The 19,562-nt window shown below is 34.2% G+C and overlaps 3 protein-coding genes across 3 annotated transcripts in view; 2 read left to right on the top strand and 1 right to left on the bottom strand.

Annotated features, from left to right (window-relative positions):
- The window catches only part of LOC131008566 (uncharacterized), a 590,934-nt gene that overhangs the window by 264,052 nt on the left and 307,320 nt on the right, over positions 1 to 19,562 (bottom strand). The window lies entirely within an intron of this gene.
- Positions 5,423 to 10,693, top strand: LOC131008597 (DNA-(apurinic or apyrimidinic site) endonuclease). Its single transcript, XM_057935529.1, has 9 exons — positions 5,423 to 6,112; positions 6,965 to 7,057; positions 7,363 to 7,507; positions 8,860 to 9,061; positions 9,881 to 9,959; positions 10,060 to 10,121; positions 10,186 to 10,272; positions 10,338 to 10,441; positions 10,508 to 10,693. Exons 1-9 carry the CDS (start codon positions 5,855 to 5,857, stop codon positions 10,570 to 10,572), a joined length of 1,095 nt encoding a protein of 364 aa, XP_057791512.1. The 5' UTR covers positions 5,423 to 5,854; the 3' UTR covers positions 10,573 to 10,693.
- Positions 11,140 to 17,031, top strand: LOC131008570 (ATP-dependent Clp protease ATP-binding subunit ClpA homolog CD4B, chloroplastic-like). The gene is made up of 10 exons (XM_057935497.1): positions 11,140 to 11,336; positions 11,482 to 12,079; positions 12,382 to 12,497; positions 12,580 to 12,702; positions 12,803 to 12,988; positions 13,417 to 13,632; positions 14,282 to 14,499; positions 15,116 to 15,191; positions 15,263 to 15,352; positions 15,500 to 17,031. The coding sequence occupies exons 2-10, from the start codon at positions 11,500 to 11,502 to the stop codon at positions 16,676 to 16,678; spliced, it is 2,784 nt and encodes a 927-aa protein (XP_057791480.1). The 5' UTR covers positions 11,140 to 11,336; positions 11,482 to 11,499; the 3' UTR covers positions 16,679 to 17,031.

Genomic DNA, 19,562 nt, shown 5'->3' with positions numbered 1-19,562 from the left:
TTTACATAAAATTAATACCAACTTAATTATTATATTGACAAATATAATATAAAATCATTTTATATGAATATATTTGATTTTAATATTGAAAAACTAATAAATAAATAAATAAGAATTCATAATAATAAAAATTGATATTATGAAAATACATAAAAATTAAAATAATAATAAAAATAAATTAAAAATAGATTCATTCAAAAAATGACAGAGAATTTTGTTTATTTTAATATTTAAATGAATATAACTTTTACATTTAAATCAAATATTTATATAAAAATATATCAAATTAAAGCTCTTATCGTAAATTTTATTTTGATATGCATATTAAATATTTTATAATTAGCCGAATTTCACAATTTTAGAAAGAAATAAAAGAAATAAGAAGATTAAAAAAAGAAAATAGAAAACCTAGCTTAGGAATAAAAATTGGTAAACTCATCACCATCCAAAACTTATGCATTAGTCATTTCGTATGAATCCTCGAAATTTTATTTTATTGAGAAAATAAATCAATAATTACTAACATTTCATTATAAAACTACAAATTAACAAAATAAGTTTGAAATAAAATAAAAATATAGGAATAGTTTCGATTTCAATTTATTGAGCATTTGTTCAACATCTTATTTGTAATAGGTCCATAATTCTAGCTGAACCAATTCATCGTTTGATACATTTGCATTTACTAGTATACGCTCATTCGTGCGATGCACGACGGACATCGAAATTTAACGATAAATTTAAATAAATAATAAAAAAAATTAAAATATAAACAAATAAAAAATATGTTTTAATAAAATATAATAATTCACATCAATTGCTCAATAAAATCCTAAATTTAAAAATGTAAATTTTCAATTTATAAAAAGTGTAATGATTATAGTTATTATATAAATTTAAAAATTGTTCGATAATGAAAATTTGCATTATGCATATATTATTCATCATAATAAATAGTAATTTTATATACAAACATAAATAAAAAATTATAGATTTTTAATAAAGAGAAAGCAAATAAAATATTTAAGTTTTTCATAACTTATTCATTTTAAATTTATTTTTGATGATTTTTATACTATACTGCATATTGATTATTTTTTCATGATCAAATTTGATGACGTTTAAAAAATAACTATTCAATATAAAAAGTAAAAAGAAAAAAATAGTTAAATTTTTGGTTGAAGAAGAGAGAGAAAAAAGAGGGGGAAAAAACTCCTCTTTTATAGATGTATATAGATTTAACGATATTGGACAATTTCGTTCATTAACGAATAAGATATTGCATATATACATATCGAATATTTGGTAATTAATATTTCAAAAATTGAACGTGATGTCAGAAGCAGTTTTTTTTTTTTGGTAACACGTTTTTCTTCGTATCTTTTTTATCTAAACTGTAACCTTGAATTCTCTTTTAGTCTACAAAATTGCCACTCAAATCAATTTCAAATTGATTTGAAATCAATTTGAAATTGAGAACTCCCTTTTTAATATAGTATAGATTTATATGAATTAAAAATGTCATTTATATACATTAAAAGTGGCATTTGTATCATTTATTTGTATATAAAATTATATTTTAATTTATAAAAAATACTATCCTTTGCAAAGTGTCATTTTTTTGTAATTAAAGTATCTTTTGCATGCATTAAAAGTGTTATTTATAATATACCATTTATTTTTATGAAAAATATCATTTACGAACTATTATTTGCATCAATTAAAAGTATAATCTTATGTTATTAAAAGTATCATTTGCATATATTAAAAGTGTCATTTGAAATATATCATTTATTTTATACAGTACAAAATATCATTTGATTTTATAAACAATATCATTTGGCAATGCATATAAAAGTATCATTTTCTGCTAATAAAAGTGTCAATTGTAATGTATCATTTGAGAGTATAATTTCTCGACTCATTTGAAAGTTTCATTATATACATTAAAAGTGTCATTTTATTTTATTAAAATTGTCATTTGTAATATACTATTATACTTTTATACAAAGTATCATTTGATCTAATAAAAAATATTACTACAAAGTATCATTTGTATACATTAAAAGTATCATTTTCTCTGTTAATTTTTTTTACAATAAATTTCTCTGTTATTAAAGTGTTATTTTTAATGTATCAATTTGGAAAGTATTATTGTTCGGCTCATTCAAAAGTATTAATTGCGTGTATTAAAAGCATCATTTTCCTGTTATAAAATTATCGTTTGTAATATATTATTTATTTTTACAAAAATATATCATTTGATTTTATAAAATATACCTCATCCGTCCCATTGATAATGGCCCATTACTATTTGACACATTATTAAAAAGAAGAGTGATTAAATGATAAAAGTGATAGAAAGTGATGGAGCTCGTAATTTTTTGTGAGAAAATATGATTTTTTTTATGGAATTATTATTATTAATGGGACAGGTAAAAAAAAAGTGAATTATTATTAATAGGATGAAGAGAGTATCATTTGCAAAGTATTATTTAAAATGACAACTGAAATTTTGGATATAGTGTGAGAAGAGGGCATGAATTTGGATTTGGTCTAATCTAGTTGTATGGTACAATTTATTTTACAAGAAACCGCCTCTTCTAGCTAAAAGATGAGAAAATATAAAAAGAAATGCCTAACATTACAGTACCGAAAAATCAATATAGTTTCATGTCATTTTTAAAACTTTAATGTAAGGTCTAGGTACTCTTTTTATTCTTCTAAGTGATCGGCCTATATTTTAAAAAGTTAATTTTATATAAATTATTAAAATTTTAATTAATTTTTATTTTGTATGTTAATTTTAAATTTTATATTAAAGTTGCTCGGGTATTAATTTCATCTCATTTTGCTATTTATTTTATTTTTTGGCTAAACTTAATGCTGAATTGATCATATGAAATCATACGTGTCCAAATTCATTGATTAATAAAAAAAGGTCTGTTTTGCAAAAATAGTAAATGGACGAGATAGTATCATTTCAAAGGGGTTTGAAAGAAAAAATAGGCAACATAACGAAATGAGAACAAAAAAAATAATAGGTGAATAATTTTAATACATAATTTTAAAATGGTGTGCAAAATAAAAATTATTTGAAAGTTCAGTAATTTATACACAATTAACTCTTTTAAAAACACAAACCAAAAGTCATGCCATCAAGTACAATTAAACCTATGAATGAGATCATGTATTTTCCAATCTCATTCATCCATCTTCTTTGATTTTATGGTTCAAATTTTTTTCTTATTTTTTGAACTTATTTTATTGTAGTAAGTTATAATTGTAATTCATTTTGTATTAATTGACACAGAAAAACACATGTGTATTATTAAAATAGAAATCTGCATATGAATGGAATTGACTCCTCAAGACTTTAATCTTTTGTTTAGATTGTATCCTTGTAACTTAATAATTCAAATGAAAATAATGGATTAGCAAGAAATAAATCAAATAATCAACATATAATATTGATTTGACTGGATTTTGAGTGAGAACGGGGGAGAGATATGCAAAAATGAAGGAAAGAGAGATAGAGATATACGAGACATGTACATGCATATTTTTGTTTTAAAGTATGCATGTTTTTATTGTGTAATATGCAAGTTTTCGTTTTAGTGCATGGATGTTTATTTTTCGTTGTATGCCTTTTTAGGAGTTCGGCCACCTCCTCCCCCCCCCCCCCCCCGATTTTTGGCGAACACCAACGGATTTTTTTGTTGCTCGTCTGTCCAAAAAGAGACGAGACAATTGTTTCGGCTGCAATAATCAAGGGAGAAAGACTATGGTTTTTGGGGGGTTTGGTGTCATGTAGATAGAAAGAGAGATGGAGGGAGGAAATGGGACGGTGGTGAAGGAGTTGAAATAGAAGAACGAAGAGGCATGATAATTACGATAATGAATTATGGGAAGTTTGGTTTGGCTGACAAGGTGATTTATAAAACAATCCAATCTAATCAAGCGTTTGATTTGTATGATTGAGCCGATGATGAATAACTATGCCCACATTTTAATCATGCAATTGAGTAATTATTTATCACACAAAAGTTGATGAATTATCTAATCACTCACCAATCATATCAATCTTAGAGCATCCACAGTGGGATGACTTGATAACTAATTACTTGATAGAAGGGGGAACCACAATGAGTAAATAGGCCACAGTGGGATGACTTAATAGTTTACTTGATCTTTTTAGTTTTGATTTTTGTATTTTTTATTTAAATTTAATTGCACAAATTTAAATAACACAATTTATTTCAAATTTAAATTGCATTAATTTTAAAAACCTAAAATTACAGTAAAAAAAAACTAAATACATAATTTAAAATTACTTAAAAAAAACCTAAAGAAATAATTAAAAATCACTTAAAAAAACCTATCTAGTCTCTACCGCCCCTTCGCCGAGTTAGGATCTCTGCCACCCGTTGCTTGTGTCATTCTAGCTGCTCTGGAGTCATGTCGGAAGTCTTCATGAACATTACCCGATCGTCATGGACCTCCCTCTTAAGGTTATTCTTTTGGTCGTACATCTTCATGATTCGGGTGATCTTGCTGTCGGACTTCTCAAACATCTCCTTGGTTTCGGGTGGAGCCTCCGAGGCTTGTGATGCCGACGACTTCCACTTCCCTTTAGCCGCCGCCTTCGCCGCTTTGTTTCCAATCGACCGGGAAGACGTGATTTCCTCGCCCGACGCCGAGGTGATGAAGTCGCCCGTCTCCGACGTCTTCGTCCTCTTCGAGGCATGCACGTCTCTCTCGAGGTACATAAACTTAAACCTCTGGTTGATTCAAGCATCTTCCATGCATTCTAGTAGGTGAAGGGGCCGGAAGTGCTCCTAGCGACGAGCATGTCGTCATAATGGCCGAAAAACCACTTGGCGCACGTCTCCACCCAAATATTTTTCCATAACTTCACATCCGCACTCACCGGACAAAGTGTCCCTTTATTTGGTGAAATTGTACAATTATACTCTTTGCTAAATTGAAAAATAAAACTTAGGTTTTATTTTCTTTGAAAAACTTCCCCTTTTCAATAAAAAAAATTAATGCATTTTTTCTCTTTGATTTTCATAATTTCAGTTTTTATTGTTATGATTTTTTTGTTCTTTTTATTTTATTCTATATTTTCATCTTATAAATTTAGTCAGCCCATAATTTGTGTTTTAATTATTAATTATAACCGTGTAATATTTTAGAGGTATATAACTGGGCAATTTTAATTATGAAAATATTTGTATTATTTTGTTAAATTACAAATGTTTATAAATTTAAATTAAATTTAATATAGTAATTTAGAAGTCGCTTTGTTTAGTACAACGCTGCACACAAGAAAAACAAAAAAACTGATGAATTCTAACTTTTTTAATGTTTCACTGGGAGAGAACCCTAAAGCCCAACCCAAGACTTGCTGAAGCAAGAAACAATATAAGAACAAATCATTTAAAATCATAAAAATAAATAATTTGCCCCTTCTTTCTTTATATGTGGCACTGGTTCTTCACTAGTAATTAGTTCTGTCCGTCCTTGATTTCATAATTCGTATATCAAATTTTGTATGTGAATCTCTTCTCATATGATGCGAGTAATTGAGAGTGATAACTGTAGTTAGATTGGTGAAATCAACTACGTTCAATTTCGAATCCTTCCATTTGGTTTATAATAGTGTTTTTTACAAACCCCAACTTCTCAATTTATTCAAAAAAAAAAAAAAAACTCAATTTATTCACTCTCTCAATTTTATAGGAATTTTATCTTTTATTTGTTTTGAATGTAGTCAGTATTTAGAAAATAATCATATTGCGTGGGAGCTACAATAAAGAGTTTGGGGTGAGAGAAGTTGCAGAAACGAAAAATGAAGAGATTTTTCAAAGCAGTAGAGAAAGATGGCTCTTTCAAGAAACCAGCTCTCTCCCCTCTCTCTTCACCCGCAAAAGATTCTGAAAAACCAACAGAAAATGCTGCTGCTACTGAGAACAACGAAACTTCAAAGAAAGAGCCTTCGAAATTCTTGACATGGAACGCAAATAGTCTTCTGCTAAGAATCAAGAACAACTGGACAGAGTTCTCCAAATTCGTCGAGAATCTTGACCCGGATGTCATCGCTATACAAGTAACCGCTACAATGTTTACAATATCTATGTGGCAATGTCATTTCTGGGCTATTTGGAGAATGCCTTCTTATGCATTCTCCAATTACTCTGTTTTTGGTTTAGTTCTGGAAGATGGGTTTAAATATTTAGGAGTTTTGTTAAATTCTTAGTTTTTCTTTTCCTTGTTAATTACATATGTCTTTTTGCACGCTGCAGCATGTTGGAAAATGATTACCTTTGGTTCTTATATACTCCCTCCGTCCTATGAAGCATGACACAGTTCTTTTCGGCACGAGAATTAAGAAATTGGTATTTTGTGTTGTGGTAGGTGGAAAAGTGAAAATGTGAATAAAGGATAAATTTTTTGCCATTTTTAGAAACATGTCATACTTCGTGGGACAGACCAAAAAAGAAACTGTGTCATGCTTCGTGTGACGGAGGGAGTACCATTTTTAGTTGTATTTTACATGATCATTAGCAGATCAATGATTTAGTAGGTGGATTTTCTGGGGTTTATTCTTCATACAGATTCTATCTGTCAATTTATGCTTAGTGCAATTTAAATTGGACCTTTGTTGGGACATAAGCATTTTTTAGTCAGTGTTACTTGCTTGGGGTATTGAGGAATGCCATTTGCTTGTATTAACATTCCATCTCTCCGTTTTTTATTTTAACAGCAGGATTGCAAATAACCAGTTTTATACAAAAAGTAGGCATGTCCTATCCTTAGTGTTATTGATAACCAGTTGTATTAACATTCCATCTCTAAGCTTGCTGATGTCTGATGTTCTGCCCTTCAGTTTTCTTCTGATGTTAGGCGCCTATTTAGTTGAACCTTAGACCAGATGTATCTGACTCTACTATGTTGATAGGAAGTAAGGATGCCTGCAGCAGGTTCTAAAGGTGCACCTAGAAATCCGAGAGAGTTCAAAGATGATACTAGCTCCTCACGCGAGGAGAAGCTGGTACGTTGCAAATTCTGATTCCAACTTGTTGTCGACTGATTTCAATATGCAGGTCTTTTTGAAAATGAGAACGAAAGGAAAAAGACTCTGGGATCTAATATTCGGCCTTTTTTAGCACGCATTACTATAACTATAAGGTCAACTATAATAGTGACTTAATTAAGTACTTCCGTTCTGAAAATGCAATTTGAGTTGTGAAGTCCAAGCAATCAGCACACCCATAAACTAGCAGATGTTTGGAATTTGTACTATTGACAATATGTGGCAATTGAGTTTATGGACCAATTATTGATTGAGCTCTGCAGGTTGTGATGCGTGCATTGTCAAATGCACCATTCAGAGACTATAACGTATGGTGGTCTCTTTCGGATTCAAAATATGCCGGAACTGCATTATTCATAAAAAAGTGCTTCAACCCCCAAAAAGTGTCTTTCTCACTTGATCAAGCAGGTTTGTCGACTTCTTGAGATTTCTTTCTCAGTCAGTTGCTGTTCTATGTGTTGCGTGTGTTTCACTATCATATGGATTTCATACCAATCCAATATATTGATCTGTTGCATTAGGAGAACTGAGAGGTGTAATGAAAACCAAATGGAACATAATGGACATAAGTCACATAATTAAATTCAAGCACATTGACCTGAAGCAACTAATCTCTAAAGTGCAATATCAAGAAATAGTTGTTCCTTTAGTAACATACTTTCTCCTGATGTTTCTATAGTCATCCAAGTAAATAGTCGATGTCAACCATGTTGTATGACAAGAAGCTGATCGATGTGCTGCTACTTGCATTTTCATGGTTGGTTAGTAATACATTAATATCAGAATATAGTATGTTACTTAAATATCTTCATGCTTGCTCATTGTTATGTGATGTGGTTGTTACAGATTGATTTCTTAGGGAATCGATATCTCTATTCATCTTTGATTTCCTTAATTTGATAAAGATATTTAGGGTTAGACATGGTCTGGGCTTTTGCTTCTGGAACCTAAATCATTTTGTTATGTAAGTAGTAGGGTTGGAGTAAATTAGAATAATCACAAGAGTTATCTATATAGTCGGCAGATTTTCTGCCTGAGGAACTTCTCTTAGAGTGGTCATTGACAAACTTTTCTCAGCAGGCGTAAGCCTGAGGGCCTTGTTCTTTGTTGCTTCACTTCTCAATTCCAGTTCATGTTCTAAGTTCTCTCCTACGTGATCTTTTATTTTTCTCGAGCATCCCCAAATCCATCAGTAGTTCTTTGTTCTTCCTTGATTTTAAAGTATGATCACATCTACTTATCATGGGAAGCAGACTGCATTTTATCCTTTGGCAAAGTATCCAGGCATATGTATCTGATTTCTTCATTTTTTAGAATAAAATTTATCAATCATATGTGAAGGTTTTATTCTATGTATGAAAGTTCAGGGGAAATAACAATACCAAATATGAGGCGTGAATGCATAAATTTATTCTAAATTGTTTGGGGGAAGACATGTGACATGGAAGGAAAACTCCATGAAATAGGAATGACTTGGTCTGGCCATTTGTTGGTAGCTGAAGGATTCTCCTGATCCAATTTATTGTCACATAGTTGAAGAATTATTTGGAAGTGGACATTTCAATTTGGACAAACTTATTTGAACTGTGACCTACATTGTACGTAGTGGGTATTTTGTGTCGTAGATGGACTAATCAAGATCTGAAATATCATATTGAATGGCACCTTGCCTCAGGATATGCTTGTGATTGTCTTTTGAAATACTTGCAGCCTATATTTTGCATAAGATTTTGAGAAAGTTACAAATATTCTCGTTTTAGGTTCAAAGCATGAACCTGATGGCCGGGTTATTTTGGCTGAATTTGAATCATTCCGTCTATTGAATACATATGTTCCGAACAATGGATGGAAAGAGGAGGAATCCTCGTTTCAGAGGAGAAGAAAGTGGGATAAGAGGATTAAAGAATTTGTTTTCAGAACTTCAAATAAGCCCCTAATTTGGTGTGGCGATCTAAATGTCAGGTAGTTTTCCTTATTCATATTCGATTTATATAAATTACCTCTTATTTCACTTTCCTTCATATTCTCTTTTAGTGTTAGTTTTTTTAAGTGTGTGGGAGGGAGTTTCAACAATATATGGTTCTGTCTGTAATTATGGTTCTCCCCCTTCCCCAGGTTTTTAAGATTCACATTTTTGGTTATGTAATTTTTTCTCACTTATTTGCAATAATAACATGTAATTTTTGTGAATTTTAAGTAAAATATATATTTCACATCATCTTAGTGAACCTTTCACTAAATTGATTCACTGTCAAACTTATTCCGTTGTTAACATTATTTTCTTCCATCTATGAGTTATAGAAGTTAACCATCTCCCATTTAATATGGACCTGGTACTTCACTGGTGGTCCTCTATCTTATGAAATAGATCACTTGGCATTCAATCACAACCTTTGACCCTATTTTCAATTTCAAGCAGTCGTTTAAAACGTTGTACAGAAGTAAGCACTATCTTTCAGTTTTTTGCAATTAAAACTTGCCCAAATTTTGTGACGACACAAAGTTTCAAGTTCCTGTAGTGAGCCCTTGATTCATGAAATCAAAGGCTAGGCTTTGACAGGATTGATGAGGGGAACCTTATGACATATGGGTTGACATCCAATATTTATTGACTGTGATGAGTTTCATCATTAGCAACAAACATTACTGTAAATTAACAAACTTGTATGCACTAAATCACATCAAAACTTCAATTCAAGTGTCCAATTGATTGGTTCAGTTCTCATGTTGGTAGATTTGATATTCTTTTTTATAATCTATGTTCACTGTTGTGTTGTGCAGTCATGAAGATATAGACGTAAGCCATCCCGAATTCTTTGCCGCAGCAAAGCTCAATGGTTATGTTCCGCCAAACAAAGAGGTGAGGTGATGTAAATTGGTGCATGTGGTGTTTAGTATCTCAAGAGTCGGCAATTTATATTCTGTGGAGCAAATGACATGAATGTAGTAATACGATGCAGGATTGTGGCCAACCTGGATTCACACTGTCGGAGAGGACGCGTTTTGGCTCCATTCTAAAAGAGTAGGTGTTGATAGTGTTGCAACACAGGTTTCACATGAATGATTGTCTGTTTTGTTTGACACAGGGGAGCTCTGGTTGATGCATATAGATATCTACACAAGGATAAAGATATGGAGCGCGGATTCTCCTGGTCGGGGAACCCTATCGGGAAGTAAGAAGTTATTGTTTTATATAATCATAAATTCATAGACGATGATGCATTTGAGTTTGTTGCAGATACCGTGGGAAAAGAATGAGAATCGACTACTTCGTTGTTTCAGAGAAATGGAAGGACAGAATTGTGGTTTGTGAATCGCACGGACATGGTATTGAACTGGAAGGTAAATAACAACAAATCCTATTTTTTCAAATTTGCTGCTTATTTATGGTGGATTTGAATTGTTCAGGTTTTTATGGTAGCGACCATTGCCCTGTATCTCTGGAGCTATCTCAACTCAGTCATGCTTGTTGATGCTCCCCATTTGTCTATGGATTATTAGCTACAACTTGACATCACATTCTCCAACTGTTATTTTATGTACCAAACAAACAAAATATTTACTACGCCTTCGTATGATTATTTGATTATACCCGCCAAATATTTGAATTTGTTTAAATTTATAAGGGATTTTGGCAAATAAAAATACGAATTATTTTATAATTATAATATTATTATGATTTTTGAAGTGTGACAAGTTAAATCACTTTTTTCTATTTTTTTTTTTTTACAATTTCGTTCCTTCAATTTTTTTTTTTCGATCGTTCAAATGTTGAATTGGAGTTCACGTGGATTAATAAAGACAATATCTTTTTTGTGAGATTTAAACTATCATTTTCGTACAATTATAAAGGAAATGTATTATGTATTCTATATTTACATTCTAATTTTCAATATTCAGTAATTTTATTGCAAATGACATTGCAACATAATTTTATAAAAATATTATTCATGCATTATTACACGATGAGCAAGTATTAGTAGTTAAAAATATTTAAAATAAATCCAAATAGAATGGACGAGATGTTAAAAGTGTAGAAAGAAGTTTCTTTAGAGCCCAACCCCGAATAATTGAGAAGTAGAATTAGAGTCATGCTCTCCTACTGTGTCTTTGATTTTTTTATACGTAGAAGAAGTTGATTTCAAAAACCAGAAACGCCGCCCTCTTCTTCTCCTTTTCTCTATTCCTCCGCCGGCTGAACCCTAGCACTTTCCGAGTTGCAGCGGCAGCGTATCTGGTACGTATTTCACCGGTGCACTCAAATTCAAATGAATCACTCTTCCTACATTTTCCTGTTTACATTCTCTGGGCTTTGATGCTTCCGATTTGGATATTTTATGTCTAGGTTTACTGCCCCATTTATCCTACTTCTCTATTTGCAGTTGTAAGCAGAATCAGCAATGGCGCATGCTCTACTTCAACCAACCAGATTGCCTTCTTCTTCAGCCTGTTTTACGAATAGTGGGCAGTTCAATGGGTCTAATAAGAGTAAAAGATTGTCGGCGACTATGTTGTGTAGCTCACGATCCGCTTCCATGAGACTGAGCAGTTTCTCAGGATTGCGGCGAGCTAATTCCATTGACACTATTCTGCACCAAAGCCTGCAGCACACCTTCCTATCAAAAGTGGCAGCTGCAACCACCGTCAATAGACGAGGGAGAAATTTGCGAATGACTCCGCGAGCCATGTTCGAGCGCTTTACGGAGAAAGCAATCAAGGTCATTATGCTGTCACAGGAGGAGGCGAGGCGCCTGGGACATAATTTCGTTGGAACAGAGCAGATATTGTTGGGGCTCATTGGTGAGGGCACTGGACTTGCTGCAAAGACTCTCAAGGCCATTGGGATACACTTGAAAGATGCCCGTATTGAGGTGGAGAAGATAATTGGTCGGGGAAGTGGATTTGTTGCTGTGGAGATACCATTTACCCCTCGCGCTAAGCGTGTGCTGGAACTCTCGCTTGAGGAAGCCCGCCACTTTGGTAATTAGTCTTGCAAAGCTTTTTCCAGTATTCTTTTTCCTTTTCTATTTCTTTTTTTGCTTTTCTTATCTTTCTCATTTTCTAAGTGTTTTGATATTACTCAATGACTTACTGCTAAGTGTAATTTCTGGGATTTTAGCTGTTAGTTTGTGATAATGGTTTGTTTAAGTTGTCCTGTTTGTTGAGCTTTGACTTCTTATTGTGAGAATGGCTCAATTTGTTACCAATTATTTTACAGTGCCTAATGTGAAGATAGATTCACTTTCATTTTTCAATATTGTTTATTTATGTTTTTGGTTCAGGACACAATTATATTGCACCAGAGCACCTGCTTCTGGGATTGCTTCGTGAGGGTGAAGGTGTTGCTGCACGTGTCCTGGAGAGTTTAGGTGCCGACCTAAGTAATATTAGAACTCAGGCAAGTATTGGGATGCCCTTCCCTAACGTCTGTCTTTTTTATGATACCTTTAAATTGAACGATTATGCATTTGGTAAAGTAGGTCATTAGAATGATAGGTGAGAATCAAGATCCTGCTACTGTTGGTGGAGGAGATAGAAGCTCTGGCGGCAATATGCCTACTCTTGAGGAATATGGTACCAATTTAACCAAGCTTGCAGAAGAGGTAAATTTCTAGTTTTTTTTTTTTTTTTTTTTTTTTTTTTTTAAATTTCTGAGGTTGAACCCCTATGGAGATGTAATAGAAGTTGCTCCTGTCTTTCTAGGGTAAATTAGACCCTGTTTCTGGAAGGCAGGAACAAATCGAGCGTGTCACTCAGATTTTGGGAAGACGCACTAAGAATAATCCTTGCCTCATTGGAGAACCTGGTGTTGGGAAAACAGCTGTTGCCGAGGGCCTTGCTCAAAGAATAGCCAATGGGGATGTTCCAGAGACTATCGAAGGGAAAAAGGTGTGCCAGGACTTTGTTTATTATATGAAATAGCGCAAACCTTTGCATTATTTCAATCCTTGAATAATCTTGTCTTTGATGAATGATAAAAAACCTGAAGCAAATCAAGCAGCTTCTGCTTTGACATCTATGTAAATATAAAATTCTCTATTGGTTTATTTGGGAGATTCATGCCACTTTTGGAAGAATATTTAGTTATTCATGGCACAATGAGGCATGCTGATGCTCTTCATGCTTGATTTGGTCAATTGGTTTGTGATTATGGTCATTATCCTGCCCAATTTGCACTATGCTATTTGATGTTGTTTGTTGTTACATTTGAGTTGAATATTTAGCTCTCGGATAAGAATGCGTTTTCCAAATTAGAAATTCGCTTTTATTTTCTTCCTCATCTTTTCTTGTTGGTGTAATGGTTTCTTACGTATCAGGTGATAACATTGGATATGGGTCTCCTTGTTGCTGGGACAAAATATCGTGGTGAATTTGAAGAAAGATTAAAGAAGTTGATGGAGGAGATTAGGAAAAGTGACGACATTATACTTTTCATTGATGAAGTACACACTTTGATTGGAGCAGGAGCTGCTGAAGGGGCTATTGATGCTGCAAACATCTTGAAGCCTGCATTAGCTCGAGGTGAACTACAGGTTAGCTTCAGAAGAATCGTATGTAACGAAGATGAAATTTGTTACATAAAGCATGATCTTGCAGAGTGTGATACCATAGTACCATACATGTGAACTCATCTCGCTTCTCCCCCTTTTCTTTTCTCTCCTTTATGTCCCATTAATATCTCGACTTGCTTCATTTAAAATCATTATGCGGCCTGGAACGTGATTATGATTTTAATATATAAATTCGAATTGTATTGCTTAAATGTTTAGGTCTTACACTTTGATCATGAGGTGATTGTTTCAGTGGTGAAGAAACTCTACATTATGAACCTAGAGTTAGATCTCAATTTTATTAGTTTAGATTTATAGGTGATGCCTGTGTCATGCATATAGGAAAAACAAGAATATCTACTGATGGCAGGTGAGACAAGCATGCAAATCTTCACCTGGCTAATATATGATTTTAAAATCCTGGAGTATTTGCATATTTCTGAGAATTCCACTGGGATACTGGGATGGAGGGAGTTTTTGTGTGACTAACATGAAGGTTTTCTGAATGCTATACAATTCTAACAAGTTTGGCCCTATTATCTGTTCATTTGGTTCTTATCGTTTTCTCAGTTGTTGATATTCTGGTTGTGCTTACTATATCATATCTGTGTACTTGATCATGTAATTGCAGTGCATTGGGGCCACTACGCTAGATGAATACCGGAAGCACATTGAAAAGGATCCTGCACTAGAAAGAAGGTTTCAACCTGTCAGGGTCCCTGAACCTACTGTGGATGAAGCCATTCAGATTCTTAAAGGGCTCCGGGAACGGTATGAGATACACCACAAGCTTCACTACACTGATGAAGCTTTAGTCGCTGCAGCTCAATTGTCCTATCAGTATATCAGGTATGAAATATTAAGGCATTTGTCTATCATTATGATTAATATGTATTTTATGCACCAATTGACTTCAGATAGTTGTTTCCAGTTAGGAACTGGTTATATCAGTTGTATGTTGTAGTACTTTTTTTTTTTATCTTCTTTATGGGCATCATGAATGTGAAAATAAAAGGAAAATAATGCACACTTGTATTTGTACATTTAAAAGCAGTTGATGAATATTAACCGAAAAAGTCTGTAAGGGATGATGGTGTTAGAGTATAGGAGAACTGATATTCATTAAAAGCAGTTCCTCTCATAAGGAAAAGGATCACTTTTTATTGCCTAGGCCGAGAAAGCCCACGAAAGTAGCTCAAGGCCTAACTAGCAATTAAATCATAAACTAACTGAATAACTGAAGAAAAGAAGAATAACTAAGCGACAGCTAAACAGGCGCAGCTATGCTTGCGCCTTCGTACTCCTTGAGTAGACCTTATCCATAACAGATGATAAGATTGACTATGTCAAATTATTTGTTTTTGTTCCTCTAAATTAGCATGTCAGTCTTTTGTACCTCAAAAAAGGTTGGGTGCTGAACATTTCGCCGTCAACCTTTATATGAATATTGGCTTGCATGTTGCAGTGACCGATTTCTGCCTGATAAAGCTATTGATTTGATTGATGAAGCTGGCTCCCGGGTCCGACTCAAACATGCACAGGTAAGATCTTGACCTGATAGCTAAGACAACCTTTTCCCTTACAGTTTGATAATTCTTTCACTTTTTTGCAGCTTCCTGTAGAAGCTAAGGAGCTAGAAAAGGAGATCAGGCAGATAACAAAGGAAAAGAATGAAGCTGTTCGAAGTCAAGATTTTGAGAAGGTAAGTTGTGCACATGATATCTATGCTGATATAGTTGTACTATATAGTTAAGATGTGGGATTCCGAATATGTATTACTATTTTAAATATGGGTTGAAATTGAGTTGTTCGGTCCTGAGCTTTTTGTATGCGCTTAATTAATTTGTAGGCTGGGGAGCTACGTGATAGAGAAATGGATCTTAGGGCACAAATGTCTGGTATTGTTGAAAAGAACAAGGAGATGACCAAGGCAGAAAGTGAGGCTGGGGATCGAGGCCCTATTGTTACTGAAGTTGACATTCAGCATATTGTTTCTGCTTGGACAGGTATCCCTGTTGAGAAGGTCTCAATTGATGAATCTGGTCGTCTCCTCAAGATGGAAGAGACACTCCACACAAGGGTCATTGGGCAGGATGAAGCTGTTAAAGCCATTAGTCGTGCTATTCGTCGTGCCCGTGTTGGGCTGAAAAATCCCAATCGTCCTATCGCTAGCTTCATCTTTTCTGGTCCTACTGGTGTGGGGAAATCTGAACTAGCTAAAGCACTGGCCAGCTATTATTTTGGATCTGAAGAAGCCATGGTCCGACTTGATATGAGTGAGTTCATGGAGAAACACACTGTTTCAAAGCTCATTGGGTCACCTCCTGGATATGTTGGTTACACTGAAGGGGGACAGCTAACTGAGGCGGTCCGCCGTCGTCCTTACACGGTTGTGCTTTTTGATGAGATTGAAAAAGCTCATCCTGATGTTTTCAACATGATGCTTCAAATTCTTGAAGATGGTAGGTTGACCGACAGCAAAGGTAGAACAGTAGACTTCAAAAATACTCTTCTGATCATGACGTCAAATATTGGAAGTAATGTAATTGAGAAGGGAGGCCGTCGTATTGGTTTTGATCTGGATTATGATGAGAAGGATAGCAGTTACAACCGGATCAAGAGCCTAGTGACTGAGGAGCTTAAACAATATTTCAGGCCAGAATTTTTAAATAGATTGGATGAGATGATTGTATTCAGGCAGCTCACCAAGCTGGAAGTGAAGCAGATATCTGATATTATGCTGAAGGAAGTATTTAAGAGACTGGAAGGCAGGGATATTGAACTTAATGTGACTGAGAGGTTTAGAGATAGGGTGGTGGATGAAGGATATGACCCGAGCTACGGAGCTAGACCACTAAGACGAGCTATTATGAGATTATTAGAGGATAGCATGGCAGAGAAGATGCTTGCACGTGAGATCAAAGAAGGTGACTCAGTTATTGTCGATGTTGATTCTGATGGAAACGTCGTAGTTCTGAATGGTAGCAGTGACACTCCTCAACCATCTCCTGAACCAGTGGTATTCTAGATTTCACTGCCTGTTTGATTACGTGCTAGTACTTTTCTTCTACAGATTGCTTGTCGTTTGAAAGCAATCGACTTAGGCCATCAGTTAGAAGATGATTTATATTGAGTTTCTGCGAGATAAATTCTGCACTAGAAGAGGATGATAGTTCTATTTACTTGTTTGGTGGAAGCATTTAGATCTTTTCTTAGAGTAGATGGTAAAGGGTATTCGATTGTCAAATGAGAATATGGTGCCCCTTTACACAGGTTAGGGATGTCTGGTCGGGGCAATAGAAGATGGAAATATTTACATTGATATGTGGGATTTTGGACATAACAAATTAATAATTTACTCTCTTCCTTTGATGCCGTTCAGTCATTCATACATATATTGATAGTCATTTAAAAATTTGGATCGAGTATCTCTCTGTAGTGATGGAACCACAGTTAATGGTAGAATCGGATCGAAAATTTTAATAGCACGCACATATCGGCAATATTGTTATAAACTAGAGAGAAGCGAGAGAATATAGTAGAGAATACAAATATCGTTATTATGAAGTTCACAACACACCCATATTTATAGGTGTTAAACCAAGTGTGAACGTCCGGTGTGAACGTTCACACACGTCCGGTGTGAACGGAGGACAGTCAACTCCGGTGGCTTGAAGATGTCAAGTGTTATTCTCCCTCTAGGTTTCTTGGTCAACACACATAAGATATATCTAGAAGATATATTTACAACACTTCCCCTTGATTGACCAATCCCTAAAAAATGTTGCCTCATTAAAACCTTGCTAGGAAAACCCAATGGGACAAAACCTAGTCGAAGGAAAAAGAGTACAACTGCTTCCCCTGAACTTGAGATCATTGAATATCTTTGAGTCGACGTATGCCGATCTCGTGTACCAACTTTCTGAATGTCGATGTTGGTAATGCCTTGGTGAATAAGTCCGCCAGATTTTCACTTGAGCGAATTTGTTGCACGTCGATATCGTAACCCTTTTGAAGGTCGTGTGTGTAGAAGAGCTTTGGAAAAATATGCTTCGTCCTATCTCCTTTGATGTATCCTTCCTTGAGTTGCGCGATGCAATCAGCATTGTCTTCATATAAAACAGTTGGTTTGGCCTTTGATGAAGCTAACCCGCACGACTCTTGGATATGACTCGTCACATTTCTCAACCATACACATTCTCGACTTGTTTCGTGGATTGCAATGATTTCAGAATGATTTGAGGATGTTGCAGTCAAGGTTTGTTTCACAGACTTCCATGATATAGCAGTTCCACCACATGTGAAAATATATCCAGTTTGTGACTTAGCTTCATGTGGATCGGATAAAAATCCTGCATCCGAATACCCCACTAGAGTATTATCAGAATTTTCTTGATAATATAATCCAAGGTCAATGGTACCCTTTAGATAACGTAGAATGTGCTTAACACCATTCCAATGTCTCAAAGTGGGTGCAGAGCTAAATCTTGCTAGAAGATTAACAGAAAAAGCTATATCTGGTCTAGTATTATTAGCCAGATAAGTCAATGCTCCAATTGCACTTAGATATGGTACTTCAGGACCAAGTATCGTTTCACCCTCTTCAATTGGTCGAAATGGATCTTTCTTAGTATCAAGAGATCTAACGACCATTGGTGATGCTAATTGATGTGCATTATCCATATAGAAGCGTTTTAACACTTTTTCTGTATATGTGGATTGATGGATAAACGTTCCTCCACGGATACGTTCCATTTGCAAACCAAGACAAAACTTCGTCTTTCCCAAATTTTTAATCTCAAATTCTTTCTGCAAATATTCAGCAGTTTTATTGAGCTCTTCAGGAGTCCCAATTAAATTTAAATCATCAACATAAACTGCTATGATTGCAAATCCACTTTCGATTTTCTTAATGAAAACATAAGGGCAGATATCATCATTCTTGTATCCTTCTTTCAAAAGATACTCGCTCAGTCTATTGTACCACATACGACCAGACTGTTTCAACCCATACAACGATTTTTGCAGTTTAATTAAATACATGCTTTTGGGTTGTGACTGAAATCCTTCAGGCATTTTAAATCCTTCAGGAATTTTCATATATATGTCAGTATCTAATGACCCATATAGATAAGCAGTCACTACATCCATAAGGCGCATATCAAGCCTTTGTGACACAGCCAGACTAATCAAAAATCTAAAAGTAATAGCGTCCATTACTGGAGAGTATGTTTCCTCATAATCAATTCCTGGTTTTGTGAGAAACCTTGTGCTACGAGTCTTGCTCTATATCTCGTAACTTCATTTTTCTCGTTTCTCTTTCTAACAAAAATCCATCTATATCCAACAGGGATTTTAGATTCCGGAGTTAAGGCTATAGGCCCAAATACTTTCCGGTTATCACAGGAATTTAATTCCCTTTCTATAGCTTTTTTCACTTTGGCCAATCAAGTCTCTGTTTGTATTTAGCAACAGATGTATGTTCAGGATCCTGATATTTAAAACTTCAAGAGCTATATTAAAGGCAAATATATCATCAACAATGATATTTTCTCTCTCTAGTATCTGATGTAAATAATTTATTGAGATCTCATGATTTTCAGATACTTGTAATTCTTCAGGAATTACATCACTTTCATTTGATTGATTAGTCGTTTTCGTCATTGTTTGGTTTCCATCTTGCCCCTTTCTTTTTCTAGGCATAGAATCTTTGGAACCAACTGGTCGACCACGTTTTTGACGAATTTTGGACTCATTTGCTGCCAAATCTATTTGTCCTTCAGGGACATCAATTTTAGCTAGAGTATTTGCAGCATGTATGTGAGATTGTGTCACTTTTCTTGTATCTACAAAAGCATCAGGAATTTGATTTGCAATATTTTGCAAATGAATGATCTTTTCATTTTCTTGTT

The sequence above is a fragment of the Salvia miltiorrhiza genome, chromosome 2 (assembly GCF_028751815.1).
Source record: "Salvia miltiorrhiza cultivar Shanhuang (shh) chromosome 2, IMPLAD_Smil_shh, whole genome shotgun sequence".
Lineage (NCBI taxonomy): Eukaryota > Viridiplantae > Streptophyta > Magnoliopsida > Lamiales > Lamiaceae > Salvia > Salvia miltiorrhiza.
The sequence above is the reverse complement of the archived record's forward strand: the minus strand, read 5'-3'. Positions and strand labels throughout refer to the sequence as shown.